This window comes from Neomonachus schauinslandi, chromosome 7, assembly GCF_002201575.2.
Source record: "Neomonachus schauinslandi chromosome 7, ASM220157v2, whole genome shotgun sequence".
NCBI lineage: Eukaryota > Metazoa > Chordata > Mammalia > Carnivora > Phocidae > Neomonachus > Neomonachus schauinslandi.
Window position 1 is genome coordinate 36,011,922 of NC_058409.1, and position 19,780 is coordinate 36,031,701.

General features: G+C 47.1%; 1 protein-coding gene across 3 annotated transcripts in view; it reads left to right on the plus strand.

Moving 5' to 3' along the window:
* SH3RF2 (SH3 domain containing ring finger 2) overlaps window positions 1–19,780 on the plus strand; it is a 128,015-nt gene that overhangs the window by 88,185 nt on the left and 20,050 nt on the right. For all 3 annotated transcript variants that reach the window (XM_044916757.1, XM_021702047.2, XM_021702046.2), the window contains exons 6-9: window positions 7,993–8,084; window positions 9,361–9,531; window positions 15,183–15,418; window positions 18,632–18,990. In XM_044916757.1, coding sequence (XP_044772692.1) covers window positions 7,993–8,084; window positions 9,361–9,531; window positions 15,183–15,418; window positions 18,632–18,990 — 858 coding nt within the window. The remainder of the gene's footprint in view (window positions 1–7,992; window positions 8,085–9,360; window positions 9,532–15,182; window positions 15,419–18,631; window positions 18,991–19,780) is intronic.

Below are 19,780 nucleotides of genomic sequence, written 5' to 3' on the forward strand. Positions count from 1 at the left end.
TTGAAACCACAACGAGATATCATTTCACACCCACCATAGACAGGTATTAAAAAGCAGGGCATTACCACATGCTGGCGAGATTATGGGATAACAGGAACTGCCATTTGCTGCTGGTGGAAGTGTAAATCGTTACAGCCACACTGGGAAACAATTTGTTATTACCTAATAAAACTGAGCAGGCTCATACCCTATGGCCCATCAATTCTACTTGTGGGTATGTATCGTGGAGAAGCTCTTGCAGGGGGACGGGGGCGCACAGGGGACATATACAAGAATGTTCATAGCAACATCGTTCATAACAGCCCCAAACTGAAAATCACCCAAATGACACATAAATGATAGGATGGTTAAATGGTGGTATATGCATGCAGTGAAATACACACTGGCAGTAAAAATCCACCACAAAACGTAGTATTGAGCCAAAGGTGCAACTCACAGAAGAATATGCTCAACGTGAATCCCATTCATACCGTGTTCAAAAACAGGCAAATTTAAACAACATGTTGTTTAGGGATGTATGCCACAGTGGTAAAATTACATAGAAAAGCACTGGAATGATGAACACCAATTTCAGCACTGTAGTTATAGGAAGGGGGGCAGGGATCTGATTATGGAGGAATATGCAGGAGGCCTGTCAATACAGTATCAATTTCTATTTTTATTGTTTCTTACATTGGATGGTATGTATACAGGTGTTAGTTTTATTATTCTTCTTTCAGTAATACATAAAATTATATACACTTATCTGTATGCATAATATATTTATCATTTAAAATTTCCATAACAAAAGGGCGCCTGGGTGGCTCAGTTGGTTGAGCGACTGCCTTCGGCTCAGGTCATGATCCTGGAGTCCCGGGATCAAGTCCCACATCGGGCTCCCTGCTTGGCAGGGAGTCTGCTTCTCCCTCTGACCCTCCTCCCTCCCGTGCTCTCTCTCATTCTCTCTCTCGCAAAAAATAAATAAATAAATAAAATAAAATAAAATAAAATTTCCATAACAAAGGAAAATAGCAGAGCAGAGATGGGGGCTGGGGGGTCTGCAAAGGTCAGGGGAGGCAGAAAGTGAGTGTGACCTGCTCAGGGAGCTGAGAAAAGACCCAAAGCTGAAGGAAGTGAAGAAGGGAGGGGGAGCGGGGAGCGTAGGAAGGTGAAGCAGAAGCCAGATCACAGGGAATATTCGAGGCTTTGATGACTACCTAGGAGACATAAACTTAGTAGTCTTCACAGATACCTTGCTGACCTATCTGTGTACTTTAGAAGATTTTTTTTTTTTTTGAGGTAGACCTAAAGGGACCTGCTGCCAACTCATAAATGAGTTCTCTTTCTCAGACAGCGTTTTTACTCACAGGACAAATACACAGCACTGGGTGCCCACTCCTTGCTCATCAGGCTGAGCTGGCTCTGACAGAGACTGAGATGGAAAGAAAGGAGAGCAGGCTGGCAGAAGGAGCCCTGACTCTCTTGGGACCTGGGTTCTGCCAGAGAAGGAAGAAGAAAAACAAAAATAACACTATTCTACCAGCCTTCAGATCTGTTCCACATTACATGGGGCACTGGACAGGGATGGTAGTCATCATGAATGTAACATATCCATGAGCACAGAAACAGAACGCTGAATTTGGCAGGATGGTTTTTTTCTAGGGTGCACAAACCTGCCTCGTATATAGGACCCCTTTAGCCATATCGAAATATAGAAATGGTAAGTGTTGGGGCGCCTGGGTGGCGCAATTGGTGAAGCGTCCGACTCTTGATTTTGGCTCAGGTCATGATCTCAGGGTCATGAGATTGAGCCCCACATTGGGCTCCATGCTCAGTACAGAGTCTGCTTGAGATTTTCTCTCCCTCCCGCTCATGGTCTGTCTCTGTCTCTCTATCTCTAAAATAAATAAATCTTAAAAAAAAAAAAAAAAGGAAATAGTGTTAACCTTGGTGTCCTACAGAAAGGGCTCTGGGGTTCTCACTTCCCAGTGTCCACCTGACCAGCCATTTGCCAGCCATCTCTACAAAATCATGTAAACTTCTTATCTGCGTTTCATCATTGGTAAAAATGGGGAGAATGACCATGAATATGGTATAGAAGTTAGCACTGGAATTACAGGGTACAATCACAAACCCTCTTGGAGCTCAAGGCAAGCCTCTCCTGGCAGCACCCCGAGCACCTTGAACTTCCCCCACCTCAGCACACCTCATGCTCATATAATTATGGATTTAACTGCCTTGTTCGCTGCATTAACCCCAGTGCTAGGACCAGATAAGGTCCACACACTGCAATTGCTGAATGCGGCTCTTAAGACTCTTTTAATCTGTACAAGGGAATGAGTTTTTAACTTTATAAAGTTGGATAGTCGACTCCAAATTATCCGTAGTGGTGGGTACAGACACTATCACCTAATACCTAATTTTCTGTCTCTAAAATACAGCCCTTCTCCTAACCTTGAGTGAACACTGTAGGTTCGAGGCCCTTGTTAGCTCCTGGGTGTACGGGGATGCAGAAGCACAACGGGCTCCAGAGTAGTTCACGCTCCTTGAGGAAGAGAGTCGCCCCGTGCCCACTAAGTTACCGAAAGCCATGAGCCCTGTGGGAAATAGCTGAGCACCACAGTATGGGGGGCGGGGGGACAGCAAACTGAGCTTTTGGAGAGTTGGGGACATTCTCCTCCGGAGGAATAGGGTTGCTTCTTCCCATCCCCCACCACACGCCTGGGTCCTGCTTTCAGTTCAGACCGTGCAGGGCTGTTGCATAAAAGAACATAGATGCTCCACCCACCCCATCCCCACCCCGTGCAGCAGCTAATCTCTTTCCAGATGGAAATAAGTAGCATTTATTGAGCTCTGACAGTGTGCTCAATAACTTACATGGATTACTTTCGTTAATCCTCATAACAGCTCTGAGACAACTACCATTACTGCCCCCATTTTACAGATGAGGACATGGAGGACCCACAGAATTGAGTCACTTGCCCCAATCACAAACCCTGGCAAGTGCTAGACCCACATGCCTGAATACTAAGCTAGACCTCCCCTCCAGACTCCCGAGTTGGAGCCACATTCTGCACACCGTGTGTGGCCGCTGGGGAAGGCACTGGGGCCCGCAGAATGTTGCAGCAACGCTGTGCCAGACTCCGTGCCTGCTTCCTCAGCCTCGTTTAACACCTCAAGACCAGGAAACGCCCAGAAGCCACACAGCTGTGGATTCTTCTGCTACTGATAAAGCTTCTTTTAAATGAGTCATTTCCTTCCAAAAAGAGGAAAAAATGTTTTTACACTGTAGCAGAAATATCCACCCCGCCCTCAAATACGCACCCTCTGTCTGACCCCGCTCAAGCCCCCAGACGCTATGCCAGGAAGCACCAGTTGCTGGAAGACCTCCCATCTGGCTGCATGTCCCTTGTGGCATAGGGACCTGAGGTCACAACTGATCCCCCTACCAGAGGCCCGTTCACTCAGTCTTGTGACAGGAACACACTTGCCTCCTCAGAAGCTGGCCATCGACCTGGTTGTCCCGATTTACCAGGTGGGGCATTCATTTCTGTCTTGTTCTGTCTGTCCTCCTTCCCGGCCAGTTTCTCTCTCCTCTGTCTTTATCTTGCTCTCTTTTCCTATCACTTCATTTGTTCGTTTGTTTGTTCATTCATTCATTCATTTGTTCATTCATTCGTTCCTTTTCTTTGGGCCTTATTTCTTGAGATTGTGTCTGATCCATAGGTTTCCATTCTTGATTTCTGTCCTATTCAGGTGGCCCTCTGCCATAAGGATCGCTTGCTAGCTGCCCATCAATAAGCTGAACCATCCCTATCCCCTCCTCTGACCAGCCCCAGGGCTTGGGCTGGGTCAAGCTCAGGCTACTTGGATTTTTCTGCCAACTAGATAATATATTCATATCTTTTTAAAGATTTTTATTTATTTATTTGAGAGAGAGAGAGAGAAAATGGGCAGGGAGGAGGGGCAGAGAGAGAGAGAGAGAGAAGCAGACTCCCTGCTGAGCAGGGAGCCCGAAGCAGGGCTCGATCCCAGGAGCCTGAAATCATGACCTGAGCTGAAGGGAGACGCTTAACCGACTGAGCCACCCAGGTACCCCTATATTCGTACTTTTTATCAGTTTTATTGAGTCACATACATTTAAGTTCAACCATTTTAAGGATACAGTTCAATGACTTCTGGCAGAAGTATAAAGGCATGTGATGACTACCAAAATCAAGATACAGAACAGTTCCATCACCCCAGAAAGTTTTCTTGTGCCCCTTTGCAATCAGTCAGTCCTCTCCCCTCACCCCTGACCATTGGCAATGCTCCGTTTTCTGTTACTATAGTTTGGGCATTTTTAAGAATGTCATATAAATGGCATTACAGAATATGTAGTCTTATGGGGCGCCTGGGTGGCTCAGTCGTTAAGCGTCTGCCTTCGGCTCAGGTCATGATCCCAGAGTCCTGGGATCGAGCCCCGCATCGGGCTCCCTACTCCGTGGCAAGCCTGCTTCTCCCTCTCCCACTCCCCCTGCTTGGGTTCCCTCTCTCTCTGTGTCTCTCTCTGTCAAATAAATAAAATCTTAAAAAAAAAAAAAGAATATGTAGTCTTATGTGTCCTGCTTCTTAAGATGATGTTAAGATTTATGCACACCATTGCATGTATTGCCAAGGAGTATTCCACTGTGGTTGTAACACAGTTTGTTCATTCATTCACCAGTTGATTGGCATTTGGGTTATTTCCAGTTTGGGGCTAAAATGAATAAAGCCACTGAGAACATTCATGTACGAGTCCTTGTATGGACATATGTTTTCATTTTACTTTGATAACTACTTGTGAGTAGGATTGCTGAGTAGTGTGGTACGTGTATATTTAACTTTATAACAAATGGCCAACTTGTTTTCCAATGTGGTGGCACCATTTTACATTCGACCAGCAGTATGAGTTACAGTTGCTCCACATTCTCACCAACACTTGATATGGTCAGTCTTTTTAATTCTAGCCATTCTCATAGGTGTGTAGTGGTATCTCATGGTAGTTTTACCTCACATTTTCCTCATAATTGGCTGATGTTGAGCATCTTTTCAAGTGCTTCTTGGCCACTTGATAGAACTTCTTTTGTGGCGTCTTTACCCATTTTTGATTGGGTTGTTTGCCATCTTCTATATGGGTTGTAAGAGTTATTCTGATATTTTTTCATCTGCCTTTTCTTCTTCCTTCCTTCCTCTATCCCTCTGGCTCTACTTCTTTCTCCCACTAGGTCCCCGTCCCAGTTCCTGAGAAACACACCCCTGCCCCCAGAGTTGTCCATGATCTCCCCTTCTCTCCCTCCTCCTTTGCCTCTTTCCCCCTTGTCCACACATGTTCTCCCTTCTCCTCCAGGACACCTCAAAACCTGAGAATCTGGCCTCACTTCCCATTCCATATCAGAAAGCACTCCATCACAAGCCTGCTGATCTTAGTCCTGCCTAGGTTTAGTGTTCCAAAAAGGAGGAAGGACCCCCTCTCCAGATGAACACCTAGAGAAATAAAAAGCCTGGTGTCATGGAGGGATGGCTTTGCATTCTGGCATCTTCCTCCTCCCTAAATGATTAATAGTGTTTACATATAGAAGGGCTTTTTACTCAAACACAACACTGGAAAGTCATGGGTATTAAGTGAAGTGCATCCTGCTTAATCAGTGGTCCAACCGTCTCCAAGAACATAAGATTAATTGTTCACATAACAAGGCTCTCCCCTTGGCACATCTCCCAAGCCCAGCAGGGATTTATCTTGCCCAGTCACAGGGAAGGAGCAGCCTAGCCCAAAGCTGGCAACTTGTCTTCTTTGTTTAAGAGAACTGGTGTGACAATATTTGATTGCAAAGCTCAGAGCACTTTATGCAGTGTTAGTGCTAGATAGGTGACTATGGAATTTTTTTTTTTTAAGAGCTTACTTAGATATACTTCACCTGCCCTACAGTTCACCCATTTTAAAGTGTACAATTTAGTGGTTTTTAACATATTCATGGATATGTACAACCATTACCACAACTTTACAACACTTCATCACCTCCAAAAGAAACCCTGTACTCTTTAACTACCACTCCCATAACCCTTCTTATCCCCAACCCCTGATCTACTTTCTATCTCTACAGATTTGTCTATTCTGAACATTTTACATAAATGGAATTATATAATATGGTCTTTGGATCTGGCTTCTTTCATTTAGCATAATGTTTTCAAGGTTTATCCATGCTCTAACATGTATCAATACTTCATTCCTTTTATGGCTGAATAGTATTCCATTGTACAGATACACCACATCTTGTTTATCCATTCATCAGTTGATGGACATTTGGGTTATTTCCATCTTTTGGCTATTATGAGCAATGCTGCTAAAAACATTCATGTATAAGTTTTTATGTAGACATATAGTTTCATGTCTCCTGGGTATGTACTAGGAGTGGACTTACTGGGTCTAATGCTAATTCTGCTTAATCATTTGAGGAACCACCAGACTATTTTCCAAAGGAGTGACACCATATTACATTCCTTCCCACCAGCAACTGTATGAGAGTTTCAGTTTCTCTATGTTCTCCCCAACCCTTGTTATTATCTGACTGGAATGGTTCTCTGATCCTATAACTATATCCTCGAACTGTAAAACATACACACACAGCATACATATCTTCAGACAATTGTCAGCGAAGAACACACACAAAACTACCAAGTCATGCCTACTGGCACATACCTCTAGAGCTCACCCACATACACAGAGAATCCCACACAGACATTTACAATCACAGGCTCTTGTACAGACAGTCACACACGGTACACATGCATATCGACCCACAGACTCACATGTGTGAACGTAATCAGACATAAAACAGACCAATGCTGTTGCCCAAGCGCGTACAGTTGTGACGGGTTGTGCACAAACAGAACCAGAGACACATGCACTCAATAACGCCTTCCCTCTTGCCCAAACACACATACACAAACAAGAGTTGTACCCGAAAAGCAGAGTCCTAAAAAGGCACACATACACCGTTACCCTCACTCATGGGAGGATAACTGAAGATAGATTGAATGTATTTACTCTGCGTGACATGGAGATGGTTGAGATTACATCAGTCCTTGGTCTGCTGGGTAGGAAGAACTTTTCATTCATTTATTTGTTCTTTAAGCTACAAGTACGTACTGAGCACACAGAAAAGACAAGGATGAACCAGGGAGAGTCCCTGCCCGCATGGAACTTACAGCCTAGTGGCGGGGGCAGTCACCTCTGTGAGAGGTGCCAAGAAGGAAGTGAGCAAGGTCATAGGTCACACAGGCAGGGTGCCAGGAGAGTAGTTTCTGGGTGTGTCTAGCACTGTTGCTCCCTCTTTCATCCTGGCAAAGTGAACACTATTCAGATGCACCTTTCATAAATCACTGGATAAACTGGTGTGTCTGTGTGTGTGTTAATACTAGCACTAGTAAGAGTGTTGGGCTCAGGACCTAGATTACCCTGGTTTAAAATTTGATTTCTTACTAATTAAATGATCCTTCCCTCAGTTTCTCTTCCAGAATTAGGGATGATAATAGCACCTTTAGTAAGGATTAAATTAGCTGATACTTGTAAAGCACTTAGAAGTGCCTGGCCAGTGTTATGTTCTCATTAGCAGCCATCATATCATTTTCTGAGAGTACGTTTCCATAGAGCGGGTGAGTGTACTGGGAGGGGGGTGGGGAGAAGCCAGGGGGGCAAAGATCAAGGAGCCTGGCAGTGCCCCGTTGACTGGAAACCGGATGAGTCTTCATCTTCTGCCATATCTGAGCAGTCTTTTGGAATGCAGTCCTGGCATGCCACCCCAGCAGGCCATAAACCAGTCGAGCCCCACCCACTCTGCCCACAGCCCCAAACCACAGCAAAGATGCACGACGGGTGGCACTGGGCATGGCTCTTGGTTTTCAGCTGTGTCAGGCCTTTCGGCAGCAGCTCTGCTGTGGGCCTGGCTTATGGCACTCACTGGTTCTGCTTGGCTGTCTTTTCTGTCTATGTAGGTCAGCACTTACCACCCTGAACCTGCCTCCCCAGGACATTCCACGGCCATCGTCAGTCTGCCCGGCTCCCAGAAACACCTCTCAGCGAACATGTGAGTAACAAGCTCAGCCCTCCAAGTCCAGGTCCTCATGGCCATCCCTCTGCTGCTAAGCATCACCACTCCCAAACCATCCCATCCAGAGAGACAAGAGCTCCCCTTCCTTTGTATCCTTCACTGGAAATAATGCTGAAAAACACAAATTGGCAAACCACATCAACCTAACTCATTATTCTACAACGGTAGAAAGAAACTGGAAGAGTATACACGAAAACACTGCTGGGAGGTTGGATACTGAGCAATTTCTACTGACTTCCTTCAGATTCAAAATGTTGTGTCATAAATAGATACTGCTTTAGGATCAGCGGAAAATAAATATAGCATTTTAGAGGGGGAAAACCTTGTGGATGAGAACACGCCCCCAGCCCCTTTGATAAAACCTCCCAGTGTCTCATAGTCCTTGGAGTCTAGAAGGACTTCCTGATGTCCATCCTGAGGCCATACACTGGTAACCTGAATCTGGCAAGCCAACGTGGGTTCTTTTTAGAATACGTGCCTTTTACTCAGGCAGATATTCTCACTTTCACAGCCTCGCTAGTGTCTCCCCCCCTCCCCCACGACGCCTACCTCGATGTTATTTATCTGCCTGACTCCTGTGCGGACTGGAGAGTGAAAGTCACTGCTCTCCTCCAGGGACATCTTGCGATGTTACAAGCCCATTCCCCTCCAGCCCACCACGCAGCCAGGATCCACTGTGTGCTCACAAACTAAAGTCAACTCCTGCCTCCCGATTTGCAGTGTCCACGTCCCTGCCTACATTAAGCCACTCCTGGGGGTCAAACATGTCCTCACTGTCAGGAGAGGGAGTGGATCAGAGAGGCTTGTGACCTCTCCTTTCCCTTAACTTGCTGGCTGCAACCATTTTCTCGGGTGATACTCTGAGCAGTATGAAAAAGCACCCTAAGCAGTAGCCATCACTTGTAGGTTCGAGACCAGGCTCTGCCACTAATCCCTGGTCACCAGCTCCTGTCTCTGTCCTCGGCCGCTCTCCCAGCTGTCAAAATGCCAGGGTGGCCTAGCTTAGCGATTCCCAGCTGTGTGGCACTCTATGGAGGACGCAGGAGTTGGGGAGGGGAGGGGTGTGGGCCCTCCGCGGCTGCTTCACCACCACGCTCCATCACCACTGCCTGCCTTCCGTCCTGAAGAAGTTTGTTATCACTGACCCAGGGGACAGGGGTCCCTGAGGTTCTGCTTCCCTTCGCCCTCTGCTGGTTCCATGGCCCTCTGCCAGGCATGCTCACCTTCTTCACCAGTTCCCTTGTCTCCCCAGGTTTGTAGCCCTGCACTCCTACTCAGCCCATGGACCGGATGAGCTGGACCTGCAGAAGGGAGAAGGCATCAGGGTCCTGGGCAAGTACCCAGACGGCTGGCTCAGGGGCGTCTCCTTGGTCACTGGGCGGGTCGGCATCTTCCCCAACAACTATGTCATCCCCATTTTCAGGTGCGTCCCCTCCATTCTCAGGCAGCAGAGGTCGGGTCACCAAGGCCGGGGGCCATCTGTGGGTTGCATCGCTGAAGGACTCAGTGCTCCTTCAGAGCGTGGGCCAAGAAGTAGCCCTAGTAACCTCCTAACACTTTATTTTTTTTTAATAGTAACAAATTATCTTTTTTATAGCTCTTCACATTTTACAAGCACTTTCTCATCTTTTATCTCATTGCCTGTGCCCAAGAGTCCTTCCCGTAAGGTAGATAGTATTTTCCAGATGAGGAAAGTGATGTACAGAGTTAAGCAACCTGCTCAAGAATGGGGTTTCAGGTTTTCACTGTATAAACCCCCCAAATCCCATTCATATCCCGCCCCCTGACACTCCCATCTCGTCAAATAATGGGAACCTGCGACGATCAGAAGACCCTCTGAGCATCTTGAGAAACTTCCTAGGACACCAAGCCAGTAGGCAAGTTTCCGTGACTCAGACCACCACCTGTCCATCCACACCCCAGGCCGCAGGCAGGTTACCCTGGAGGTCCGTGTCCCTCACAGCCTTCCCAGCCTTTTCCATTCTCTGGCATACCTGATACTTCTGCTTTGTCTGGCTGCTCGGACCATGACCACGGAGGCACAGGGGTCCCAGCACCGCCCGTGGCTCCTTCTATCCCCACCCCACGCCAGCCCAGGCACAGCGTGTCACAAGGCAGTGGGGCCATCCCCACACACCAAATGCTGCCTTTATGACACACCTCTGAGGAAACTGATAACCCACTGTACTCTCTGGGGGTCAGACCTGGAGTCATATGTCCAGTTTGGGGGACCTTCATGTAGGTGGGGCCCGGTGTCCGGAGGAGGGCAACAAGGATGGTGAGGAGACAGAAAAGTACACCACAGGAGAAACTGATAGAGAAACTAGGGTTAAGCTGCAGAAGACGAGGGACAGAGGGACCATAACAGGCTGTGTAGACAGGAAATCTGTTTCCTGAGGGGGCAGTGAACCAGTGGATGCATCTTAGAAGGTTTTGGTTCAGTAAAAGGCTACACTTTCTAATGCATATATTTTTCCAGTAAGGTTGGCTGGTGAGGTGGTAGACCCCCTTTCTAGGAAGAGTATGGGCAAACTCTGGGTTTCCATAGATCCAGGCTTATATAAAATGATTTCTTCACATGGCAGAAGGTTGGAGTAGAAGTTATTTCCTGCAATGGAAGGTTCTTGGAATTTGTTAGAAACTTGCAAAATCTCCATACACAAACTAAGTGTGTCTTTAACTGATGCTTTAGTTCATTCATTCAGCAAATATTTATTGAACACAAACTATTTATCAGGCACCTTTCTAGACACTGGAGAAACACCATTGCACAAAATCTCTGCCCACTGGAGCTTACATTCTAGTGGGACAGAAAGACAAATAAACAAGACATATAAGCAACATATATGGTGTGTTAACAATAAGGGCTAAGAAGAAAAATCAGAAAAGCAGGAAAGAATTTGTGGTGGGGGGTGGTGATTAAAATTCTCGTATGTTGGTCAGGAATGGCCTTCCTGAGAAGGAAGAAGGAAGGAAATGAGGCAGGTGTATTCCACACCACGGGAACAGCAAGTATAATTGCCCTGAAGTAGGAGTATGCCTGACCTGAAGGCCAATAGGACTGGATCAGAACAAGTGAGGGGGACGTTAGTAGTAGATGAGGTCAGAATCGCAACAGATCATCTATAATTTCCTAAGGCATAATGAGGAATTTGGCTTTAACGCTATTGCAGGGTTTTGAGCATAAAAGTGACATGATCTAACTTACATTTTAACCAGAATCCCTGTAGTTGCTGGCTTGAGAGTAAACCGTAGGAAGCACAGAGACTAATTAAAAGGATATTATAATAATCTGGAGGAAAAGTGAGGGTGAACTGAGCCAACGTGTCAGCCATGGAGGCAGGGAGAAGTGGTTAAATTCTGGGTATACTTGAAGGTAGTCACAACAGGATTTTCTGACAAATGAAATATTGGGTGTGAAAGAATAGAGGAGTCAATGTGAGTCCTCCTTTTTTGCCCTGAGTAACTGGAAAATGGAGTTGCCTTTTATTGAGAGATTCGGGAAAACCGAGAGGAATGGGTTCTGAGAGGTGGGCGGCGGGGGAGCAAAAGCTCAGCTGGCCACAGATTAAGTCTTAGATGCCTTTAGTAATCCCAGTAGAGATGTTGGAAAATGGTTAAGTACACAAGCCCAGCATTTTAAGGAAGAAGGTCTGGGCTTGAAATGGTATTTAAAGCCCTGGGACTAGATGTAATCATCTCGATAGGATCAGTTGCATTAGAGAGAATGACAGTGAGCCAGAAACTAAAATCTTCATGAAATGAGGGGAGAGGCTGAGAGAGAAAATGGTAACAAGGTAGAGTGGCAGGTGGTAGAGTCTGATACTACCAGTCAAAGCTGGGGAGGGTGGGAGAATGGTCTAAAGGTGCCAATGAAGAGCAAGGAAGATGCCCACCCTAACTTATGACCGTTTCCTCCATGACAGGAATTCTTTAGGCACTATGTCTACTACTAGGGCATTTGCTTATGCATCAGGCCTTAGCCCAAAGTCCTGGTTATTCTACGGAAGAAAAAAAAAAAAAAACCTTTAGAATAAGAGTGACCATGTAATTTGTCACCCAAACTAGGACACTTTTAAGAAGAAAAGAGACACACACACTTTTAAAACACCAGGAGAACAGGTGTAAACTGAGACTCTCCTAGGAAAAGCAGGACAAATGGTTACCCTAACTAGAATGCATGTAGGATTCCATTCCAGTGGATTTCAAGACTCCAGCTTCCCTTTCCCTCCATCTTGGCTTTTCTCCTGGGTACACCTATTGTGTCCTTAGGCAAATCATGAGCATCTAGACTCACCCGCTCCAAGATGGCAGCATGTCAGTGGATGGAGTGTCAGCCATAGGTTGCCATTGAATATGTCCCCCATCTCGAGTTCAGAGAATCCTGAACATGTGTATACAGAGGTGCCACTTACATGGATGGGTGTGTTTGCTTCTAGGGAACCAGCATTTTCAAGAAGAGCAAGTCCCTGTCAGAGTATATTCTCTGGAGGGCTGTTGGGTGACAGAGGATCAGTGCTTCCTGTGTGTGAAGTTCTCCCTGGTGGCCCCCTGATGCAAAGAAAGGTCCCGTTGTCACCGATCTTAGACATGGATGACATATGCCCAATTTTTCTACCTGGGAGCAGCTCACCCTTGTTCTTGACCACCCTTTCCACTGTGGGAGGGCTGAATATTGTTGTCCTTTGTCCTACTTTTAGCAGGTTGTGTTAGGACTAAGGGTTTGGACTACATGTACAAGGCCCCTTTCGGCTCTTTGGTTCTGTGTATGTGTGAGGCTCTCCCCCAATCTTTGTTTTTCTGTTTGCAGTGATGCCTCTCACTGCCACCAGCCCCCTTGGCGTAGAGTACAGCCTTTTATAAAAGAGCCAGGGCTTGGGACGCCTGGGTGGCTCAGTCAGTAGTTAAGCATCTGCCTTTGGCTCAGGTCCCAGGGTCCGGGGATGGAGCCCCACATTGAGCTCCTTGCTCAGCGGGGAGCCTGCTTCTCCGTCTGCCTGCCCCTCCCCCTGCTTTATGCTCTCTCTCTCTGAGAAATAAATAAAATTTAAAAAAAAAAAGAGCCAGGGCTCAAAAGTATGAGGTGCCCCCTGAGCATTTGCACGTTTGCTCTTATTAGCATTATTCCCTAATAAACTGGACCTGCCAGAGTTTTAGGACTAACTATAGAGAGACTAGAGCTGACCAGACTGGAAGGGTTTTCATTTAAGATTCAGCAAGTGAGCCTTTTAATTACCGAGGGAGGAAAAGGCTGCACCTGCTGCTGCTGGGAACCGTTTTGGAAATGTCTTTCCTGTTGCCAGCCCATTTTACAGGATCCGACATCTTGAGGCCTCTGTTCAAAAGACGGGCAGATGCAGCCCTTTGCCATGGAGGTCAGTGCTGGGGATTTCTCTCCACTGCTCAGCCCTTGGCTCCAGAAAATAGTCTGGAGCTCTTACTGGCGGGCAGCCCATTCCCTTCACTGACCACATCCCCAGGGACATGAGGCAGGGTGTCATCCATGGGTAGGAGGCCCCTTACTGCAAGCATCATCCTGGGCATCTGGCTGGATCTGTTTCGTGGGCAGAGTGGACCCTATTAAGTGATGCCTCACCTGTCTTCGTGCAACAGGCTGGCTCATTGTTAAGCTCCATACCGCTTTTTCAGGCAAAAGGCAGAGAGAAAAGGAGGAGGAAAATAAGGGAAAATTCCCCAAAGAGAAACCCAAGGACATTAACGGGAAGGCCACCAGGGAGGGCACCTCTGAGCCAGGGCCTTGGGCAAGTCGGTCCTTCCCGGGGAGTTAGCAGAGGTTATTTCATCAACAGAGTGACAAGCTGATCCATGGACTGCTCGGGAGGGGCTGTGATCTTGGGGTAGGATTTGTAAAAGGGCAAGAAGGGTGTGTAAAATGACAGCCATTCCCCGTGGGGTTCAGGGAGTAGCAAGCTGGAAACAACTGACAAGGGATTGCTGTTCTATAAAACTTTGATACTGTTTTTCAAACTCAGAGCCCAAAGCTGAAGAATTAGGGTCTTCAGAAGGCATGTGTAGGGCCTACCCCCAGCCCTAGATTGTTTCTTTCAAGCAGGATGCAGGCTTTTCCTTGCTACCTAAATAACGAAGGCTTTAACCAGCCAGGACGGGGCGTGCTCAGTGGTAAGACGATACACTTCCGTGGTAGAGCAGAGGGCCAGCCTGGACTTGGGTTCAAATCTCAGGTCTAGTAGATGCTTGGCTAAGTAACTATAAGTCTCAGTTTTCTCCTCTATAAAATAGTAGCACTAATAGTATCTACCTCAGAAGGCTGTTGTGAAGAACCCGCAGGCTAATGTGGGCAAAGCACTGCCCAATGCCCAGCATACAGTAAGTGCTCAACACGTGTTAGCCCAGATGACTGGCATCAGTGCCGAAAGCATCACGAGAGCCATTCAACAAACATTTGTTAATAAGCAGTATATGCAGAACACAGAGGATAAGTCATATAAAATCTCTGCCTTCAAAGAGTTTAGCATCTGGTGGAAAAGTCACTGAATGAATAAGAAATCAGAATTTGGGGGCACCCGGGTGGCTCAATCAGTTAAGTGTCCGACTCTTGATTTTGGCTCGGGTCATGATCTCAAGGTTGTGGGATAGAGCCCCATGTTGGGCTCTGCACTCAGTGCAGAGTCTGCTTGTCCCTCTCCCTCTGCTCCTCCCCCACCCCACTCTCAAACAAATAAATAAGAAAGAAAGAAATCAGAACTGCAAAGCAAGTTGAACACATACAAGATCTTGTGCTCTGAGCTCATGGGCTCAAGAGTGATCAGAGCTGGAGTGAAGAATGACAAAATTCAAGCCTTCCTGTTCCATCAGGGCCTCAATCTGAGATCCTGTCCCTGCCCTCAGCACGCCCACACAGGGACCCAGCTGTAGGAGGTGAAGCCTACGTAGCTAAGCCTGTGTGGTTGATAAAGGGAGTATATATGGATAGGAAGAGGATGGAGAGAGGCCACATTTAGTATATGGTTGAGAGCGGAGAGGTTTTTAAAATAGGACTCTTGACTGAGCATTTTCTTTATTTCTTCTCTTTAAAATGCTTGCAACAACCAGAAAGACATCTAGTTTTCCAGATTCTCGGAGTCCTGGTCTCTACACCACATGGACATTATCCAACTCCTCTGTGTCATCCCAAGGCAGCATTTCAGAAGGTGATCCCCGGCAGAACCGGCCCTTCAAGTCCGTCTTTGTGCCCACCGCCATAGTCGACCCTGTGAGGAGCACGGCCAGCCCAGGGACTTTAGGACGGGGCTCTCTTCGGAAATCCGGGCAGAGCAGCATGAGAAAGAGTAAGTGGTGGCAGAGAGGTACGTGCCTAGAGCTAAGTGAGGGGATCGGACTCTGGGGTAGACAGAGCACCTTTTGCAGAAATGAGATCTTGGCTTTAAAACAAGCCTTTGTAAAGGGTGCTTTTAATTCCCTAATAGTGACTGGTTTTACTAGATGAAGCCAGACCGACTTAAGGTCATGCCCTTGGTCACTCCATCCCCGTATACTGAATGGCTGGGATGATAGCAGCCCTGAGTGCCAACATATGATTAGAACTTAGCCAAGGTGGAGGCTGGCCCCAGTTAAGACAGAACAAGCAAAGTACTTGCTGGATCATGCTTCTCAAACTATGCTCAGGGGTGCCAAAAGGGAAACATGGGAAGGATGGGGAAAGAAGCAAAGAGGGTTAAGGAGTCAATTCTCAGAGCCCCTAAATCTTGCTTTGTTATTTAATATATACACAAGGTTTAAAAAAATTATATTGTATAAAAATAAGTCTTTATATCCTTAACCCCTATCCCCAGTGCTCTTCCATGTACCTGAATAGTAGCTTATAATCATACCTACTGCACTGCTCTGCACCTTGCTTTTGTTTTTACCTGCATAACATCCACATTGCTCACATGGCAAAACTTTTGTCTCCTGACATATTGAACTTCTACGTAAGACATCATTTTCAGGGATTTTACAAAGTGTTTGAAACCCATTTTTCTACAAAACATGAAGCTTCTATAATTCGCATACCTCTCTGGAAGACCATGAGCCACACAAAGCAAATCTGATTTATTCTACATCCTCTGACTTAAACTGGGCTCTGCAGTCTCCTTTGCTATCTTAAAAGACGATTAAATATGAAAGTACAGTATGGCTGGTCAAAGCAAGAGGGTGACATGTGGGACAGTATGCCACCCAGGAAAATGTGCCAAGAAAATTAAAACAAATGTCTTCGCCCCACCCTCTCCCGGTGCTTTCACCTGACCACCTGCCTGACCTCCACTCTCACTGTCCTGCCTCTACCCCCCCTCCTCCTTCCTCCCCACTTGGCCCTTGCTCCGGCCTCCCCCCTCCCCCACACAAACCCTGTACTGAATGATCCACCACAGCAGCCGTGGGCAAGGGACTGGACCTCTTCAGTCTTCAGTTTTCTCATTCATAAAGTGGAAATAAAAGTTTTACCTACCTCATCAGGGTTACTGTGCAGATTTAGTAAAATAATCCGTGTAAGACTGACGGCACAGTCCCTGGCACATAGTAAGTCTCAAGAAATCCTAACTGTTTGTATAGGATGATCATCTTCTCAGTACGATCATGGCTACTACAGCTATGCAAGTCATCTTTGGTCCATCCAGTGCGTGAACCGACTCAGTGTTGACATGTTCACGCTCGGTCTAGACCACTTAGGAGTGCTGAGAATTGTGTCCTATTGACAACTGCTCACATTTCCTTTCACACACTCCTTCTCTACCTTGGCGGAGATCTTGATTGGCTTGGAGTTTTCACTGCTTGCATTGTATGCACATGGGATAAAACATTAAATCCCTTGGAAATTAGGAGCCAACAAGATAAATAGATGAGGCATAAAACCAATTTTTCACACATTTCCAGGAACCTAAGGACATGTCTGCCCAGGGCTGCTTTGACTTTCTCAGGTCCCGGAGGCTTTCTCTCTCCCTTTTCCCAAGGTGAGGCTGGTCAAGCTATCAATCTACCCACAGCGAAGAGAAATGACAGGAGAATTGACTGTGCGCCTCATAGGGCTGTCAGTGGAAAAATAAATGTCTACATTGAAAGGGCAGACTTGTGTAAATGGCGCCAGGCTTGCTCACCGCAGCTGGGAGCACCGACTGTGTTTAGTGAGCGTTCTGCTTTTCACGTTCACATCGGGCCTGACAAAGAGTCGCAACGCAGAACACGGCCTTGGCTCAGGCCCTCTGTGCTGGACACAGATGACTCTGATTCATACACGTGTCCACAGGCTATCACAAAGACTCACATCTCTGACTGGATGCCCCCTATGGCTCCCTAAATGCTCGGAGACCCTTCTGGAGAAGTGGACTGCAGTGCTTCTCAGGGTGTTTCTCCTGTCCCCCTGCAGAGTGCACCGAAGTCCCGACTGTTCCCCTGGTCCCATACAGGACAATATGCCCAAGGGATGGAGGCCTCCGGTCTTCAGAGAATTTGCAGGGAAGGAATGACTTCCTGTTACTGAGGGAGGATCATCGCAGTTAACAAAACAAAACAAAATAAAGCTCAAGGAAGGGATAAAATCACACTCCTGGACCTTATATTTTTAGGGTTTGCCATCCTTTACCCAAAACCAATGAGAGCTAACAAACACGGGGCATTTATTAGGTTCCAGGCACTGTGCTAACACTCTGCACACATCATAAAGTGTAAGCCTCTCGGCCCTGTGAGACATTGCTATCACCTCCGGTTTACATCTGAGGGGCTGAGATGCCAGGAGGGGATGGGGCTGACTTGTCCCAGGCTCCCCGGGAGTAAGCCTGATTCCAGAACCTCCGTCATGGGACTTTGCAAAGCTCATCCACACACAGCCCGAACCTTTCCAGATTTGCTTCCATGTGGTGTCAGCGTTTGCCTGCACACACCCTCCCTTAATTCCACTTAGCTTCCTCCCCGTGGCCCCCAACAAAAGTTCTCCCACTGCCACATGCCTACAGCTTCTTCAAATACCTGGTCAGAGCCCCATCCCGCCCTCTCTGCTTCCCTCTCTCCCTCCCCACATCCCTCCCAGTTGACTGAGTCTCGTGTTTCTCAGTTTCTTCTGTCTCTTTCTTTCTGTCTCTGTCTTTCGTTTCCTCTTTGGTTTGCATGCCTCTGTTGGCTTCTCACTGTGAAGTTGTCTCTTTAGGTTTGTCTTCTTCACTTTCCAACCGCTAGGCCTGAAGTGAGAGAGCCGGGGTGCTTGTGTGCGCGTGTGTGTGTGAGGGAGAGAGGAGACAAATGGAAGTAATGTACCTTCTGACAGCGCCACCTCCCCCCCCCCCCCCCACCAAACGTTTGGCTAGCCAGTTACTTCCTGCCAGCATCAGCAAACAGCACTAAAAAAAGAATAAGGTCACCTTTGAAAGACCCTGAGAGAATGTGAGCACGCTCAAACGGGGAAAGCACTTAACTATTCTGGGATATCAGGGCACACGGCTTACACAACCCCAGCCCAACCTGTTGTCAGCAGCCCCCAATGCTGATATCAGTGTCATATAATTCCTCAGATGGATCCCTGCAGAGACCCGTCCAGTCAGGGATCCCCGCCCTCATGGTGGGCTCCCTCAGACGCAGTCCCACCATGGTCGTACGGCCTCAGCAGTTCCAGTTCTACCAGCCGCAGGGGGTCCCCTCCTCAGCCTCGACAGTGGTGGCCGAACTGGGACCTAAGCCCACTCCCACTGGGGAGCCTGCCCTCACATGCGTCAGCAGGGGCAGTGATACCAGGATCCACTCTGCAGCCAGTTCCCTCATCATGGAAGGCAAGGAAATCCCCATCAAGAGTGAGCCTCTACCTAAACCACCTGCATCTGCCCCACCATCGATCCTGGTGAAACCAGAAAACTCAAGAAATGGCGTCGAAAAGGTAGGAGTGAGGTGACTAATTAGGGGGGCCGGACTCTTTATATCCCTAACTTTGCACAGTGTCCCAGCTCCTGAGATTTGTTTTAGTGGACAAAGAATCAAAATCGCAGCCTCAAAACAATCCTCACACACAGTGCTCCCCCCCCACACACAAACTCCCTCAGACCACTCACACCCTCTGCGGATGTCCTACTAGATCCCCTTTATGCTTCCTGAATATTTCATACATAGTTCTTTCGAGCCCCACAGGTGAGTTGGAAAAAACATGGCTTTGGCATCAGACACATCTTGATTTGAATTCCAGATCAGCTGCTTCTATCTGGTGACTTGGCCAAAACACATCACGTTTCCGAGACTCTTTTTGCCTAATCTGTAAAATAGCAGTAAGAATAGTAACAGCCTCATAGGATTGATGTGAAGATGAAACCAGAGAAGATGTGTAAAGTGCTTATACAAGTGTTCATGATATAGAAGAGGCAAAACTGAGACACGGGAGAATTTAAGTGATTTATCAAGGTCACAGCAAATTATGACTCCAACAACTAACTTTTACTGTGACCTCTGTGACAGAGGGTCAGATCTTTTAACTTCTAGTCCAGGGCTTTTCCCACTAGAGACATGAGTTTTTGTAAAAGTCTTAGGTTCTCATTAATACCCTTGAGGCGGGAGGAACAGTGAGATAGAGGAGGTGACATTAAGAAAATTAGGTGATTGTTATCTTTTACTTTATTGACCATCACCACCACTACCATCACCACCATCAACCATCATCCCCACCACCATCACCCTCA